The 15,906-nt window shown below is 38.8% G+C and overlaps 1 protein-coding gene across 1 annotated transcript in view; it reads right to left on the bottom strand.

Annotated features, from left to right (window-relative positions):
- Positions 1-15,906, bottom strand: part of INPP4B (inositol polyphosphate-4-phosphatase type II B) — a 917,092-nt gene that overhangs the window by 137,298 nt on the left and 763,888 nt on the right. The window contains 1 exon segment of the mRNA XM_078148459.1: positions 4,705-4,912. Within this exon segment, the coding sequence (XP_078004585.1) occupies positions 4,705-4,912 (208 nt within the window).

The raw sequence follows: 15,906 nt of genomic DNA, 5'->3' as shown, positions 1-15,906 counted from the left end.
AGGCATTATGAAAAGACTGAGGACTCTGAGATCCTATAACTTTGAAACACATTAAGGACAATTTCTAACTTCTTTAAGGAAATTTCCATTTGGATTTTCCATTGTCATCTCAATCTCAATATGCCCCAAACTCAAGCTTTCTCACCTAATCAAACCAACCCATTGCTATGACCAATGGTAACATCACTGTTGAACTAGAGCAGAAACTCGCATTCATTTTTGACTCTTACTTTCATTTGCTGTGTTTATCATGTGGGATATGAGGGCTTGCCAAGCCCTTTTCAAGGTTGCTTATCCATCTTTGGTGTCCACCTGTCACTCAATTGTTACCTGTGGCTCCAAGAAGCTGTAGCATGTGCAGTAGCCACACCCTGGTAAACTGTCTCGGCAGACAGGTTAAACCAGGTTAAGGGTAACCACAGGCCATAAACCTGTTGGTGAACTAGGGAGTGTGTACTCCAAGCAGGTGAGACTTCCCTGGTGGAATGAGGAGATGAGAACAATTTGTTTCAACAGCCACAAAGGCAAGTGAAGCAGGCGCTATGGAGCACTTAGAGCTTGGTCAGAAATCTGAGGTGGCAAGGTCATCCACTGCATCCTGGGCCATCACCAGTTGTCCTAACTTTTGTCTTGCCACTGGACTTTAATGACTCTGGAAGAGATAGTGAGGCTGACAACTTTGTGCAATTCTGCCTCACTTAAATCCAATTCATGTACAAGACAAAACATTACCCTATGATGACATTGGCCCTCTTTGAAAATAAAGGACAGAAAAAGAAAGAAAGAAAAAGAAAAAAGAAAATGAAAGACACAGGGCAACTAGATGACGCAGTGGATAGAGCACTGGCCCTGGATTTAGGAGGACCTGAGTTCAAATCCAGCCTCAGATACATAACACTTACTAGCTGTGTGACCCTGGGCAAGTCACTTAACTCCACTGCCTAGCCAAAAAACAAAACAAACAAACAAGCAAAAAAAACAAAAAGAAAATGAAGGACAAACAACAACATGTTCATCATGTAATCAAGTCCATTAATCAGTCCTATTCTTGTACAACTATCTCCTGGATTCAATTCAATCCAAAAACATTTATTAAGGGCTTATTGTATGTAAAGAGGTGAGAGGCAATGTGGTAAAGTGATAGAGACTGGCCTTGAAGTCCTGAAGATATGGGGTTTAAGTGTTCCTTCTAATACTCAAGGTAACTGAACTTAATTTATCACTTAACTTCTCAATAAAGCCAGGATTTCTTTTAGGCAACTGTGTATCAAATGATTCCACCCCACCTCACCCCCAGCCTTCCCAACATACTAATGCAGTCACAGATCTTGAAGACAGAAACAAACCCAACACAAACAAATACACACACACACACACACACACACACACACACACACACAGAGCAGAAATTGCAAATAGGCATATTTAGCTTGATGTAAGAAAAAAAATCTCTGAATAGTTACGAGTGGTCCAAAAATTCAGTGAGAGCACCAGCAAAGGTAGTGAATTTTCCATCATTAGAGTTCTTTAAGTAAAAGAGAGACAGGAATATTATAGAGGAGATTTCTCTTCTGGTACAAATTAGGCTAGATGATGTCTGATGTACATTTGCAAAACTAATATTCTATTATTCTGTGAAATATTGTCCATTTAGCAAAGTCCACTTCCAATACAACCTCTTGTATGAATCCTTTTCAAACCACAATGTTACTTTCTTGCTCGTCTCACAGTTTTTTTAAACTTGTCTTATATTGCTCCTGAATAATTTTGCATGTCTTCGTCTCATCTCCTTCAACAGACTGTAAGCTCCTTGAGGGTAAAAATAATGCCATGGCCTTCTTTTGCATATCCATAGTGCTGGGAAAATAGTGGGCAGTTAAGCAATAATTTTAATTGAAATCAACTGAAAGCCAAAGGCAGATCTTAGAAGATCCAAATTACAAAAACTAGAGGTTTATTTCCTTAGCTATACTGAGAGCAGCAAGGAAAGAATCATTTCTCTTGGTTATATTTCTTTTATCTTAAGGATTAATTTGTGAACTGGACAAGAGAGGTATTATTAATACCTTGGATTTGATGCATGAAATATACAGGTCAAGAAGCCAGCATGTTCCAAAGGAACACACAGTGTAAGGTCTTTCAATGTGAAAACTTCCTGGAATAGTAGAGAAACCACTAAAAGTTATCTCAGAATCAATTTCCCCACTGACTTGTTTTATACTATGTGAGCCAGAGAGGAAATTGAGGGTACTTTCACTCCTAGGATGAGAGCAAAGCTAAGATGTTCTATAAGAAAAAATAAGGCTAATCAAATTCTGCTTGGATTTGGAGTAGCAGGGGTCATTTATTTAAATGTACCGGGGAACAGATGAAAATGGACTTTTTTTCTGAGTGCAAATAATTCTGTATGTCCCTTACAAAATGCTTGTCTTGGTGCCCAATGTCATCTCCAAATGATTCACACAAATCTACCTGCACAGGAAAAGAGCAAATGCAAACTCTAATCTTGAATTTGCTACACCATCTTTAGTTTATGAAATATTTAATAGCCAAAACGGGCTAACATTTTATTTTTGTCTTATTGGCTAAAAGCAATCTTGCAATTTAGAAGTCCTTTTACCCCTAAGAAGGGTGCATAGATTAAAGATAAGTATCATAAATTCCTAGTCGAATATAACATGGATGCCATGATAAGACTGATTAAACACTATAATACTCTGGCAGTGCATAGATAGCCATCAATAAAAATGGAATCATTCACTTCATATTTGCAAAGAATAGAAGTACAGTTAAAGCCAAACAATGCCAAAATATTTAAATGAGAAATGAAAAAAAATCATTCTGTCTTCCACACTGTTGGTCCACCCTCTGTCATTTCCTACATTTGCCTTTTATAATGATTCTCTTTGTTATTAATGCTTTGCCCCTAATCCTTAAATGTATGAACATATTTGTTTCCATGTCATATTTCCCCAGCAGAATGTATTCCTCTTGAGGGCAGGGACTATTTTGAGAGAGACTATTTTGGGAGGGTGTTGTTTTCTCTCTATTGCCAGTATACTGTGTGGTGCCCATAATATAGTAAGGGCTTATTTTTTTTTAATTGGATTGGATATTGCCAAACACCTTTATAACCAAACCCAAATGACTGACTAAAGGATTTTATTGCGTATTATGTATTGTTCAGTGTTATGTAGACACAGTCTTGGACTCAATTCACTTTCTGACCTAAGAGGCACAAGTTGGTAGATGGATAAATATCAAATTTCTCCATACTTCCGTATTTTTCCCCTCTGAGTAGAAGTTTTCTAAAGAAAACATTACAATAGTTGTCAAATCCTGTCTTCCTTATCTTATCCCTTCTCAAAAGAATAACTCTTCAAAACTCATCACTCGGCAGAGGAAAAAAAAAAAAGAGGGGTTTGCAAAGTGACCTCATGTCTTTTCCCATATTGCTGAGGTGTGTTTTCTTTTTGATTCAGATAAATGCATGGCACTGAATTCAATGGAAAATAAAATTAATCCTACTTATATACTGTAAAAACCCAAAACACTATTTCCATCGGGAGATAGAGGGAACATACAGTCTGAATAGATGGGTTTGAGAAGCAGAAAACACTCTGGTACCAATTTGTCATCTAGTTGTGAGGGCTGAAAAGAGAAGGTGAAGTCATCTTCAGGAAAAAACTTGGAAACCCACATGTTTCCCCATAATTTGACATTTGTTAATAATGACTGAAAACTACTGACAAAAAGAGAAATCCTGGAAGTGAAAACAACAATTGGAATAACAAATTTAAAGTCACAAGTATCTAAATTTATTAGTGACTCATTTCCATGGAACAAAAGGATGAGGAAGTATTAGAACGAGGTGAGACAAAAACTTCTCTTCCTCCTAATTCTTCCTTCAAAAGCGCAAGAACCAGACATGGATTTAATATTAAGAATTGCTTTGTTATAAGACGGAGAAATGTTTCTTTTTCTCATCTCCTCCATTATCAGATTTGGTTGCTAGCATTGATTAATGATATAAGTGCCAACCCTAAATTAAACTTTAAAAATATGTTGCATGGAGATATAGCCTTAAAGTTTTATTTTTCATCAGCATCTTTAAACATCAATATGTTATCTGGCTAGTGTACACATTATTCTCACTTCCTTGTAATAACCATATATATTGATGGTCCTTGGTATGCATAATTGAAAATAAGATTCATCTATAGAAACCTAGACTTCCAATGGTTTTTTATTATTATTCTCCACCATATTTCACATACACCTTTCCTTTGCCACTTGTTGAAGATCTATTTGAGGTGACTTGTCATAATTTCCTCCTAAGATGCTATGGTTTCATGCAAACTCTTGTTCCTCTTTCCAATACTTTTTAGGAATGGTTTAAAGTAGATTAAACAATGTCTGATCTTTTAAAAAAAAATAAATGAAACCGTTTTTAGTCTTTCAAGAAGATTTCTATGTACCACAGGGGGAAAAAATGAGCATTGCCAGCAGTTCTGAGAACATAAGCTAGATGCAATTTGATAAATAGCCTTCCATAATCCAAAGCCAGGACTGTGCAAAGGCATGCTATCAGCACTTTTATCAAAGACATTATTGACTCGTTTTCTGTCTCATTTTATCATGCCCTTTTCATTTTATTTACTCAGTCAATGAAGTGCAGGTGTGGGGAGAGGGAAGGTTTCTTACCACTTTTGTGTGCTGTGATGGGATCTGCTAGTGAAGGATCCTGTTCACCTTCTGTGGGATTGCTGCCGCCGCCACCATTGGTAGCACTGTCATTGCTGCCTCCGCCGCCGCTGCTGCTGCCATTGATACCACCATCTTTTTCAAGTAACTGATCCACCATGGCAATGATGCAGTTGAGGCTCTTTCCCACATTGGCCCACACCCTATCCTGAAAAGAGCATCAGCATCACTACACATTATCTTTGTAATAATTGGAGAAGAAAAATTTGATGAATCCATTCTAAGTAAACGTGTTAGTGAAGGGTTGTTGAGATACAAAGACTGGAGAAGGCAAACAATGGCTTATTTAAATAGCCTCTGTCTATAGGAAGCTGGATGCTACAATAATTAGAGCCATGGGCCTGCAGTCAGGAAGACCTAAGTTCCAATCTGGCTTCAGACACTTAATAATATCTATGTGACCCTGGGTAAGTCACAACCTCTTCATTGTCTTGATTTTTATCATCTGTAAAATGGAAATGATAGTAGTAGCTACCTTCCAGGGTTGTTATGAGAGTCAAATGAAATAATATTTGTGAAGTGCTTGGTAAACCTTAAGGTACTATATAAATACTAGTTATTAGTAGCTATTACTATTAATACTCTTAGATTTCAAAGAAAAACAAAAATACTTTTATTTTAAATTTATTATCCCTCAATGTGCAGTTCTTTTAATAATCTCAAGATCCTACTGGCTTATATTATTAACATCACTATTCTCCTAGCAATATAATATGGCTGCCTATCATAGGACACCATCATTTCAGAAGAACACAAATGGGAGACGTCCTAAAGACCAGTGAAGATTAATGGTAGGCAGGCTGCAGCATATTACCAAGGCTGACTTGTGTGAGAGTAATGGTGCAAAGTTATCATTAGGGATGATTAGAAAAGGAAGTGGGCTGCTCAGATGGACAGCCTGGGGGCTACATGGCTAACAATGAATTATCAAAAACAGAAACAAAAAAACAAAACCAGAGGAAGTCTTCTAGCTTGTTGGGGAGATTTTTTCCTTTACAGAAGGAGTGGGTAGATTACAATTAGCACTGGTGGACAGAGTAATTGATGGATATATCAAAGTATGGCTCAATCATGTGATGTATCACTTTTTCCTCTGGAATAAAAAAGTGATGAGATACTAGAGATTTTTCATCTTTTTAATACATTAAAGATTATATAGAATTACAGCCCACTCTTTTCTTCAGCCAGAAATCTCTAGCTAGGACTGAATTCTATGGTATACCTGGTTTAACCAGGTAAAAACCACCTGGTTTTTCACCACTACCAACTCTCCTCTCTGAGTTAGGTTTCACCCCAATAACAACATACAGCTTTAGGATTTGAAGAATATTTGCCTCACAATGATTCTGTGAGGTAGGAAGTTCAAGGATGGTTCCCATTTTACAGATGAGGAAACTGAAGTTGAGCAAGGTTGAGTGCCTCACCCAACTGTTAAGTTGCACAGCCTGGATTTGAATTCTGGATTTGAACTGCAGATCCAATACTTTTTCCACTAGACACTGTCTCATTTCAATTTTCCCTGTAGAGAAGCAAATATAGGCACTTCTTTTTCCCTTGCCCTGCTCCTAGAAAACAGCACAACTACACCTTCTTCTAGGTGTCCTGAAGGGTCTTAGTGCTAAGCATTACAGAGACCCATACATTTGGGGAAGGAGGTATGTTATCAATCAAAGGAAAAGGTAGTAAGTTGTAGAATTTTAGTAGTTGAAACTGATCCTATAGAGAAATGCAGGACTTCTTTAGTTTTCTTGGTTTCTCCTTTTTCCTTTTTGGAAAAAAAAAATCAGTCTTCCCCTACTTTAAATCCTTAGAGACATAGGCCCAATCCTTTAAAGTTTCCTAACTCTACTCTAACAGTTGTCTCTGATTTGAGTGGTACAATTATATCCTGTATTTATTGCCCTTGGCTGGCATGGGGGGGTTCCCTTTTTTTCTGAATGCAATGTGCCATGGCATTCCTAAGCTTAGAAGGCCCATGCTCTCTTACTCTTGTGCCTAGAAAGTCTCCTATCAGGATGATTTCTCCCTCTCGTTCTGAGCCTGTGATTCTTCTTCAGCAGAAATGATGAACAATGGAAATTTATTCTTGACATAACATTTGTTTTCACTACCTCGCTGCCCTCAGATTGCTGAATAATATCTCTGTCCCCCTCCCCAGGGTATCAGGTTTCACAATAAGACAATTATTTAAACATACAGCAAAAAAACCCCAAAAAACAAAAAACAAAACAAAAAACAAACAGAATATTCTCTTGGCACCAGTTCAAGTAGGACCTAGGCCAAAGCAGTCTGATATTGTAGAAGGAATATTGGATTTGCAATTAAAGATGTAGGTTAGCATTCTGGCTTTCACTTTAATATATGTGTGTACTGGAACAATTCACTGAACACATCTGAGCCTTAGGATCCTCATCTGTAAAATGAGGGGGGCTGGACCATTTAAGTCTCTCAGTTCTGATCTTCTCCATCTTGAAAATGTTACACACAAAAAACTATTATATTCAACATAGTTTAGTCATTCTAAGATGATTTATCTGTTAATTAGGAAGATCACAAAAAATGAGTTAGTTCAGACACTAGTAACCTCAAGATATGTGGAAGGTGGTGGCCATCTGGTTTCTCTCACCAGTCCAGCTGTTGGTTATTGGAGAAAAGACTCCAGTATTTGTGGTCAGAGACCTTGGGCAGCATGGTATAATAGGAAGAATGCTGGGTTTGAATTTTGGCTCTGCCACTTATGATCCATACAACCTTATAAATCACTTAAACAAGCTGTGCCTCAGTTTCATTATATGTAAAACGAAGCATTTAGATTCAATGGCCTCTAAGGTTGCTTCCAGTTGTATAACTATGATCCTATCATAACTAATTTTAGGCAAGTCATTAAACATGCCTAGGTCTTGGTTTTTTCACCTCTAAAATAAGGGGGTTGAGTTAGGTAATTTTAAGTCCCCTTCTAGGTGAATATTCAATGAGCCATACCAAAAACGGATCTTCACCTTCTCATACTTCTAGTTTCATATTAATATTTTATAATATCCCATAAATGGACCCTTTCTTGTCCTTTACTTAGGTCTTGGTAGTGTTTAATTGGTTCCTGATCCTCTTTGTCCAACCTGAGGGGCATAGCAGGATTTGAGGAGGAAAAGAAACCCAGGTACAGGGATAAAAAGTACTGAACCACGCCTTGCATTTATACTATACTTTGCCTGGCACAAGAACCAGAGATCATCAAAGCTGCCACCACATCCATGAAACAGGGAGAGCAATAATTGTACAGCTCACCAGACAGAGTTGTCTTCAAAAAAGCACACATTGAAGCTTAATTTGCTATAATACAAGTGAGCTATCATTTTTATTATTTTTATGTGATGCCCTGTCAGATCATAAATTAGGCTCTTGGTTAAATTAGGCACTTTTGGAGATAATTATTTCAAGCATCTAGAAAATTTGATGTGATAAAGTCCTCCATTCAAAAGCAACTGAGTTTGACACTTCTGAAAGAAATGCACCACCTCAACCACCTAATTAATATGCAGATTAACTCTGGCTGCTTCTGTAGGGTGTTTATATCCGTATGGAAAACTTCTAGGATCTAAAGACCCTCCACTGTTATGTGATTTCTCATCTGTAACTTATAAAGAGTTGCCTGGATAAGGAACTTGACCATGGAGACACCATCATTATGTATCTGAAGAAGAACTTGGATCCATGTCTTTCTGACTCCAAGGTCAACTCTCTATCTCCTCTACCATTATACTTCTCATTTCTGCACAGTCAGAGCTGAAATAAACGTCAGAGGTTATCTGATCCAACCTCCTCCTTTTACAGATGAAATTAAGACCTAGTGACTTGCCTAGGTTACCGCCCTGCTAGCAAAACTGGGATTTGAAACCAAATCCTCTGAATTCCAAATCTAGAATGCACTACACTGAAACTGGTTGAGGGATAAAAAAAAAAAAAATTAAAACAGATTAATTCAATTTAATCATTAACCAGACATTTTGAAAATAACCATTTGCTTTGACTTAATTGAGCTGCCAATCTCCCCAAACAGTGTGGATGTGCAGGCATAGCCCTGCAGTCCTGAGACAACCAAATCCAATTTTTACTAGATGTTTAAATTGATGTCAAGCTTGCATCTTACCAGGGCTGTCAGTTCTGTTCTGCTACAAGGCTGCAGTGTGCTGTTAGTCACAAATAATTATCTTTTTTACTTATATACAACCTTTCTCCCACAAGGAATGGCAGCAATTGCTTTCCCTGGCAAATCCATATAACCCACGCTGAATAGGGCCTACTTATACCATCCAGGGCTAAGTACCGGCTCCTTGCCTGATGAAGTGATGAAGCATCCTGTACCCACAGGGAGTAAGGTGAGCAAAGGAACATGTCCACTCCAGTTGGAAATGCAAGGAGGGATTATGTAAACCTAGTGTTCTATCATTAGTCATGTTGGGATTCAGTGACTGGAGGCCCTAACACAACCAACTTAATCACTTCTACCCTGAATATGCCTGAGTAAGTAGCATCAGCTAATTCTTTAGGCTGTTAAATTGAGGGATGAAGCAATTACCTAGATTATTCTATTCTGTTCTATTTTGATTCTTCCTTCATCCCAGGATGAGAATTAAGAGCCACTGAATGAGACCTTGCATCCCCCAGTTTCTATTTCTGTCTGAACAACTACACTTAATGCCAGGGTTCATCTGATCATATTTTTCCCAGGCAGATATTTTTGGTCCTGTGGAGTACAGGATCATGAATTGAAAATGGGAAGGGAATTTAGAGTTCATCATGTATAATCCATTAATCTTATGGAGACACTGAGGCAGAGTGAAGAAATGTTAAGCTTGCTATGGCTAAATCTGTAGTGCATAGAGTGGATAGACTCAGGAAGACCCGAGTCCAAATCTATCCTCAAATACTTGCTAGCTATGTGACCATGTTCAAATTGCTTAACCTCTGTCTGCTTTGGGTTCTTCATCTGCAAAATGGGGATAATAATAGACCCTGCTTCCTAGGGTGACTGTGAGGACACAATGAGATACATGTAGAGTGTTTTACAAGCACTATATAAACGCTAGCTGCTGTTGTTGTTATTGTTACCCAGAACCCCAAAATAATGTCTGAGGCAGGATTTGAACTGACTCCAAGCCTAGTGCCTAGCTACCGCTCCATGCTGTCTCTTGTGGGACATATTCTGTAAGTTCAACGTCCTGTCTATGGCCAGTTACTCTTGCTGTGGGACTTACCCAGCTTCTCTTCTCAATCTACACTGCCTTTAATATATCGACCATCTCTGGCTTGTAAAGTCCTTAGTTTTTTCCCCCACAAAGGTAGGTTCAATATTATCTCTGTTTGAGTCAGATATAATTAAATGGGTCATAGCTATAGAGCTGGAAGAGGCTTCACAGACCAACTAATCCCTTCCTTTTATGGATGAGAATAATGTTAATGAGGTTGTTCAAAATCACATATGTAATAGGTGAGGGAGCTGAGTCAGTGGATGCCCCTCTGATTCCATGTCAGTGAATCTATGAACTCATCAATGTGGATAACCCCTCTACCAATTCAGAGTGCAACCTATCCACTAGTGAACATGATTGACAAGCATATCTTTCCCTCTTCACTCACTCACTCACTCACTCACTCATTCATTCACTCACTAACTCACTCACTCATTTATTTATGGTACATTTGCACAGGGAGAGGAAAGAGTGATGGATTAACTTTGGAAAATTGGACATGACCCCCAACATTTTCCATAATGGATCATAAATGTTAAAAATAATATTCTTTCTGAGGTTTTGTGGCTATGAATCATGTAATATGATGGTTTCTTTAGAATTTAAGGTTGGGGTCACAAGAAGGATCATGGAAAGACGCACGAAGGGGTGAGTAGGCTATATAACATTACCAGGGATGAGTTACATGAAAAAAAATGGAGTAAAAAATGTCATCAGACAGATGTCTGACCAGAAAAAAATAAACTGGTCATGTAACAATATCCAGAGACAGCTAATGGACTACCCACAAGCTCTATCAGCAACTACATAATGCCAAGTGATATAGAGAAAGGCCTCTGGGACAATGGATGGACAACCTGTGCAGAATTTACAGGAGTATGGGGACAACAGCTACACAGGATGACAAGGTGGAGCTTTATACCACTGGAGGGAGTGAATGAACTCACAGATCTACGGAGGCCTCAAAACAAGGGTTGGTTTGGACCTTTGTTCCATCTTGTCAATAATGTGACTTCACACAAAGTTAATTCTGAAAAGGCTGCTGCCAATCTGAATTGTTTTAACTTTGTTACATATTGGATGTCTGTACCACTTTCCCCTACACATACTCTGTGTTACAACCACATCTTGCTTCTTGCTACTTTCCACTCATTACAGCCCATTCCGCTTTCTCTGCACCTTTGCACTGAGGGTGTCTCCTTCCTGGAATGCATTACATCACCAGCACCTGCAGAATCCTTAACTTTCTTTAAGACTAAGTTCAAGAACTATTTTCTCAATAAACCTTGATTTCTTTCTTCTCTAAACTATTTCATCTTTATTTTGCATAAATGCTCAATATACTTACATATGTACGTGTTGTCTTTCCCAACAGAACACAAGCCTGAGAGCACGGACTGCTTCACTGCCGTCTTTGGATCTGTAGCACCTACTATGGTGTCTCACACATAGTAGGACCTTAATAAATATTTGTTGATGGATAGATTGATTTGTTTTTATTTTTGTGAAGTTATTTGCTGCTTGCTACATCAAATGTCTTACAATCTGCTTGGTGATCTTATCAGCCTCAATTATTATCGGCATACATAGATCTATATATCTAACCTGACCTCTTTCCTGGGTTCCAATTTTGCATCACTAACTGCTTCTGGACATCTTAACTGGTGTTCTGTAGGCATGTCACTTGGTGCTCCCATCATGGCCCCAGGTTCAATTGTCATTGCTAGGCAGATGATTCTCAACTCTATATAATATTCAGACCTCGTCTTTCACTGAACTATAGGTCTGCATCATCAGTTGCCTTTTGGACATCCTGAACTAGGTGTCTCATAGAAATCTCATATCTGACATGTCCACACAGAATTCATCTTTCCTCCAAAACTCTTCCCTCCTTGAACTTCCCAGTATTGTCCAGGGCATCAACATCCTCCCAGCCTTGAAACCTTGATGTTATCTAGTATTCCTCACTCACACTCATCCCACCAATGTAATCTATTGCCACCTCTTGCCGTCTCTGCCTTCACAATGTCTCTCACATATGTTCCCTTCTGTGCATTCACACAACTACTGTCCAGATACAGACCCTCATCACCTCACTCTTGGACTATGGCAACAGACTTATGATTGGTTTCCCTGCTTCATATGGCTCCCTACTCAAATTACCCTCTACTCAATCATTTTCCTCAAGTACAGTTCTGACTATGTCACTTTACTCAATAATCTCTAGTGACTCCTTCGTACCTCTAAGATCAAATAGAAAATCCTCTCGCTTTTAAAGCCCTTCACATCCTGGCCCTTTCCTGCTTTTCCAGTTTCCTCTTACTTTTCTGTTTGTGTACTCTGTCATCTAATGACAATGGCCTCCTTGCTGCTCTTCACATACAACACTCCATGATTCTGCGCACTTCACTGGCTCTCCTCCATCCCTGGAATGCTTCTCCCCACCCTCGCCTGAGCTTTCTGTATCCTCAGGATTCCTTCAAGACTCAGCTCAAATATGACCTTTCGTAGGAGACCTTTCCTGGTTCTCCTCTCTTCCTCCTCCCCACCAAAGACTGGTGCCTTTCCTTCTGAGATGACTGCCCATCTATTAAGTAGATATCCTGCAAGTGCCTACTCATCAACATGTCTCCTCCATCAGCATACTAGCTCCTTAAGAGCAGACACTGTTTTTGCCCTTTTTTGAATCTCCAATATTTCTTATGCTGTAAGCTTTTAATAAAGGCTTATTGATTAACTGATTGAAGAACATATTCAAGACATACCATACAGTGGCAGGGCCTCTGAATGGCCCATAAGCCCTTTGGCCTCTTTCATATCTTAATAATCCAATGTACTTTTTGCTCTCTTTCTCTATGTTTACCTTTGCTAAGAAGCCTCTACCATAATGAAGGAATATTTAACTTCAGTTTAGAAGATCTTGTTAAGTTCTTCAGGGAATTTCATGCTCCTTTTTCCTCAGTGTCAGATGTTGGTAAATGTGCTGTGATTTCCCCTCTGATTATCTATTTTCTTGGGCTCATAAAGAGCACTGTAAATGACCCATTTATTGATAATGTCTTATTTATTGATATGCACTGGGTTTTTTTCTATGCATGATGAAACCAACTTTGTGAAATCTTTTATTTGTCTTCCAGGGGTGGCTAGTGGGTTGTAGTATGTGTGTGTGTGTGTGTCTGTGTGTCTGTGTCTATGAGAGAGATAGAGACAGAGAGAGACAAAGAGAGACAGAGACAGAGAAAGGCAAAGAGACAAAGAGACAGAGAGAAATAGAAACAAAGTCAGATAGAAATAGAGACAGGATTGAGAGACAGAGAGACAGAGATACAGCAATAAAGACATACACATACAGTCTGAAAGACAGAGACAGAAACGGAGTCAGAGACAGAGGGACAGAGATTCAGAGAGAGGCAGACTCAGAGGGAAGAGAGAGAGAATAGACAGACTAAATGAGACAGGAAGAGGAAAAGAGGGAGAAAGGAGACAAGGAAAGAGAAGAGAGAGGGGAGGGAAGAAGGAGGAGAGAGAGAGAGACAAAGAGACTAGGAGGGGAGAGAAAGGGAGGGGAAGAAGGGAGGATGGAAGGAGAGGAAAGGAGACAGAGGGAGGCTTCCATTTAAATACAGAGTCTTCTTTAGAGATCACACCAACACGAACGTGATTCCATTCCTCTAATAGCATAAAACCCCACTGGCTTTTTGTCAAGTATCTCACATGGAGAGGACCAACAGTTATACTGTAGTCTTCAGGCAGTCTAAAACTTGTGTGATTTTCTGACCTCCTTCTTCAGTGCCAACTCCTCTACTTTAACTACAAATGGCAACCTCACAGACCCAAGGGTTAATTTGTACTTTTGCTCCTATTCGTGGGTTGCCAGAACAAATAATTCATCAGATAATGGCCAAACATGTGGTGGAGATCTAGTTCCAAAAGAAGCTAGGCCTCAGAAAGAGTACACTTTTATCTATCTATAATAATATACTTGAAGCTTTTCCAGCTGGTAGAAATGGAAAGAACTTGCATTCTGTTAGCATAAATTCAAATTCCATCTCAGATACTTATTCACTCTATGATTCTAGGCAAGTCATTTAATTTACTCTTTTGGCCTCAGGCTTCTCCTCTGTAAAATGGGAATAATAATCACCTATAACTCACAGGTCTGGATTAATAGAGAATGAATTGAGAGGACATGTACAGAGCTTTGTCACCTTAAAGCACCATAGAAAAGCTGGTTAATATAAACTGTGAAAACTCTAGGGTTCCACCCCATATCAAGGTGTTATGGTAGGACTTTCGTGGAAGATATTTAGAAATAACCTAGATAGATTTCAAATGCATAACTTGTGGCCCAGCTTAACTTTGGTTATTTCAAAGCATAAACACAGATTTGGAAAGAAAACAAAGAGAACCGATTAAATTCAGTTTCATCGATTGGCAAAAGGACAAAACAACAAAATATCAACACCCACCCCTTTCTATGAAGAACAAATAGAATTTTTCCTGAGTTGTCCTGATTGAGTTTCTACAACACACAAAAACTCAACTGTTAAAAATATATATGCTGTCCATGTTCAATTCAATTCAATATTTGTTGGACTGTTTAGTGATTAGCTATTTTATTATTTATTCTATGTGCCAGATACTGTACTAGGACCTGAGGTAAATGAAACAGTCCCTTCGCTCAGGAAACTTACATTCACCTGAGAGGAAATATCATGTAGTCCAGTAAGTAAATTCAAAATGCATCTGCAATAAATACATACTTAGGGGCAACTAGGCGCCACAGTGGATAGAGCACCGGCCCTGGAGTCAGGAGAACCTGAGTTCAAAACCAGCCTCAGACACATAACACTTACTAGCTGTGTGACCCTGGGCAAGTCACTTAATCCCATTGCCTAGCCAAAAAAATAAATACATACATACATAGTTTGGAGGGGTTAGGAACACTAAAAACCGGGGGGGTGGGGGGGAGAGGGATCAAGACAGGCTTCTTGTAGAAGATTGCATTTGAGCTGAAATGTTGACAACATATTTTCATTTTGCTCAAAAGATTCAACACTATGACTTCTTATTCTTCCCTTTGCCCAGGAAGAAAAGTCACAAAGTGCTTACTCTTCCAAGATCAGAGTTTAAGGAAATAATTCAGAATCTCTACTCGCATAGCACACTTCATGATTTCCAAGTTTTGTGTTTCCTTGCAATCTGAGTTACATCTTTGGCTGGAGTAGAGGGCTTTGTTGGTCTGTACATCACAGTAAGGCTTATTTGTTATCTAAAATCAAGCATCACATTATAAAGGTGTATCTAGTAAATACTTGAAAAATATTGGAAGAGGGTATAGTATGGGAAGTCTTCTAACTTCTCAAAAGACAAAGATATTTGCTGAGGGAGGGTAGCATATTGCATCAAGGGCAAGAGGAACAAGGGATACAGAAAACTTTTCTGCAGGAGGCAAATTATGAATGTAATTATTAATATAATTATGAATAATTGAATATTTAACATATGTAAACTCAAAAACAGATCAGAAACAGCTCACTGAGACCCTTGGTAGTTTGCCCAAAGGGCTTAGGAAAACCCTGAGGCAGACTTAAAGGTTCTGTTCAATCTTAACCAGATGAAACCTGCCGGTGGAGGCTGAGGAAAGGAATCTCTGGAGATCTCTGCATGCTAACAGCCCTTTGGTTTCATAACCTGCATTTAGGTAAGAATGGAATGTCCAGATGGTAATATCAGAGCCAGAAGTTTAGGTATGGCTATGGGGTTAGATGGATAGTAAGTATCAGAATATGAGAGCAAAGACAGGACTGGGTTATTTTATTATTTATTCCAGACAGAGAAATGTGTCTGAAACCAGGAGGTCAGTCTACATGGGAAATGGATGGACAGATCA

This window comes from Phascolarctos cinereus, unplaced genomic scaffold (assembly GCF_003287225.1).
Source record: "Phascolarctos cinereus isolate Bilbo 61053 unplaced genomic scaffold, phaCin_HiC Scaffold_9;HRSCAF=440, whole genome shotgun sequence".
Taxonomy (NCBI): Eukaryota; Metazoa; Chordata; class Mammalia; order Diprotodontia; family Phascolarctidae; genus Phascolarctos; species Phascolarctos cinereus.
This window is presented reverse-complemented; position numbering and strand designations above follow the sequence as displayed.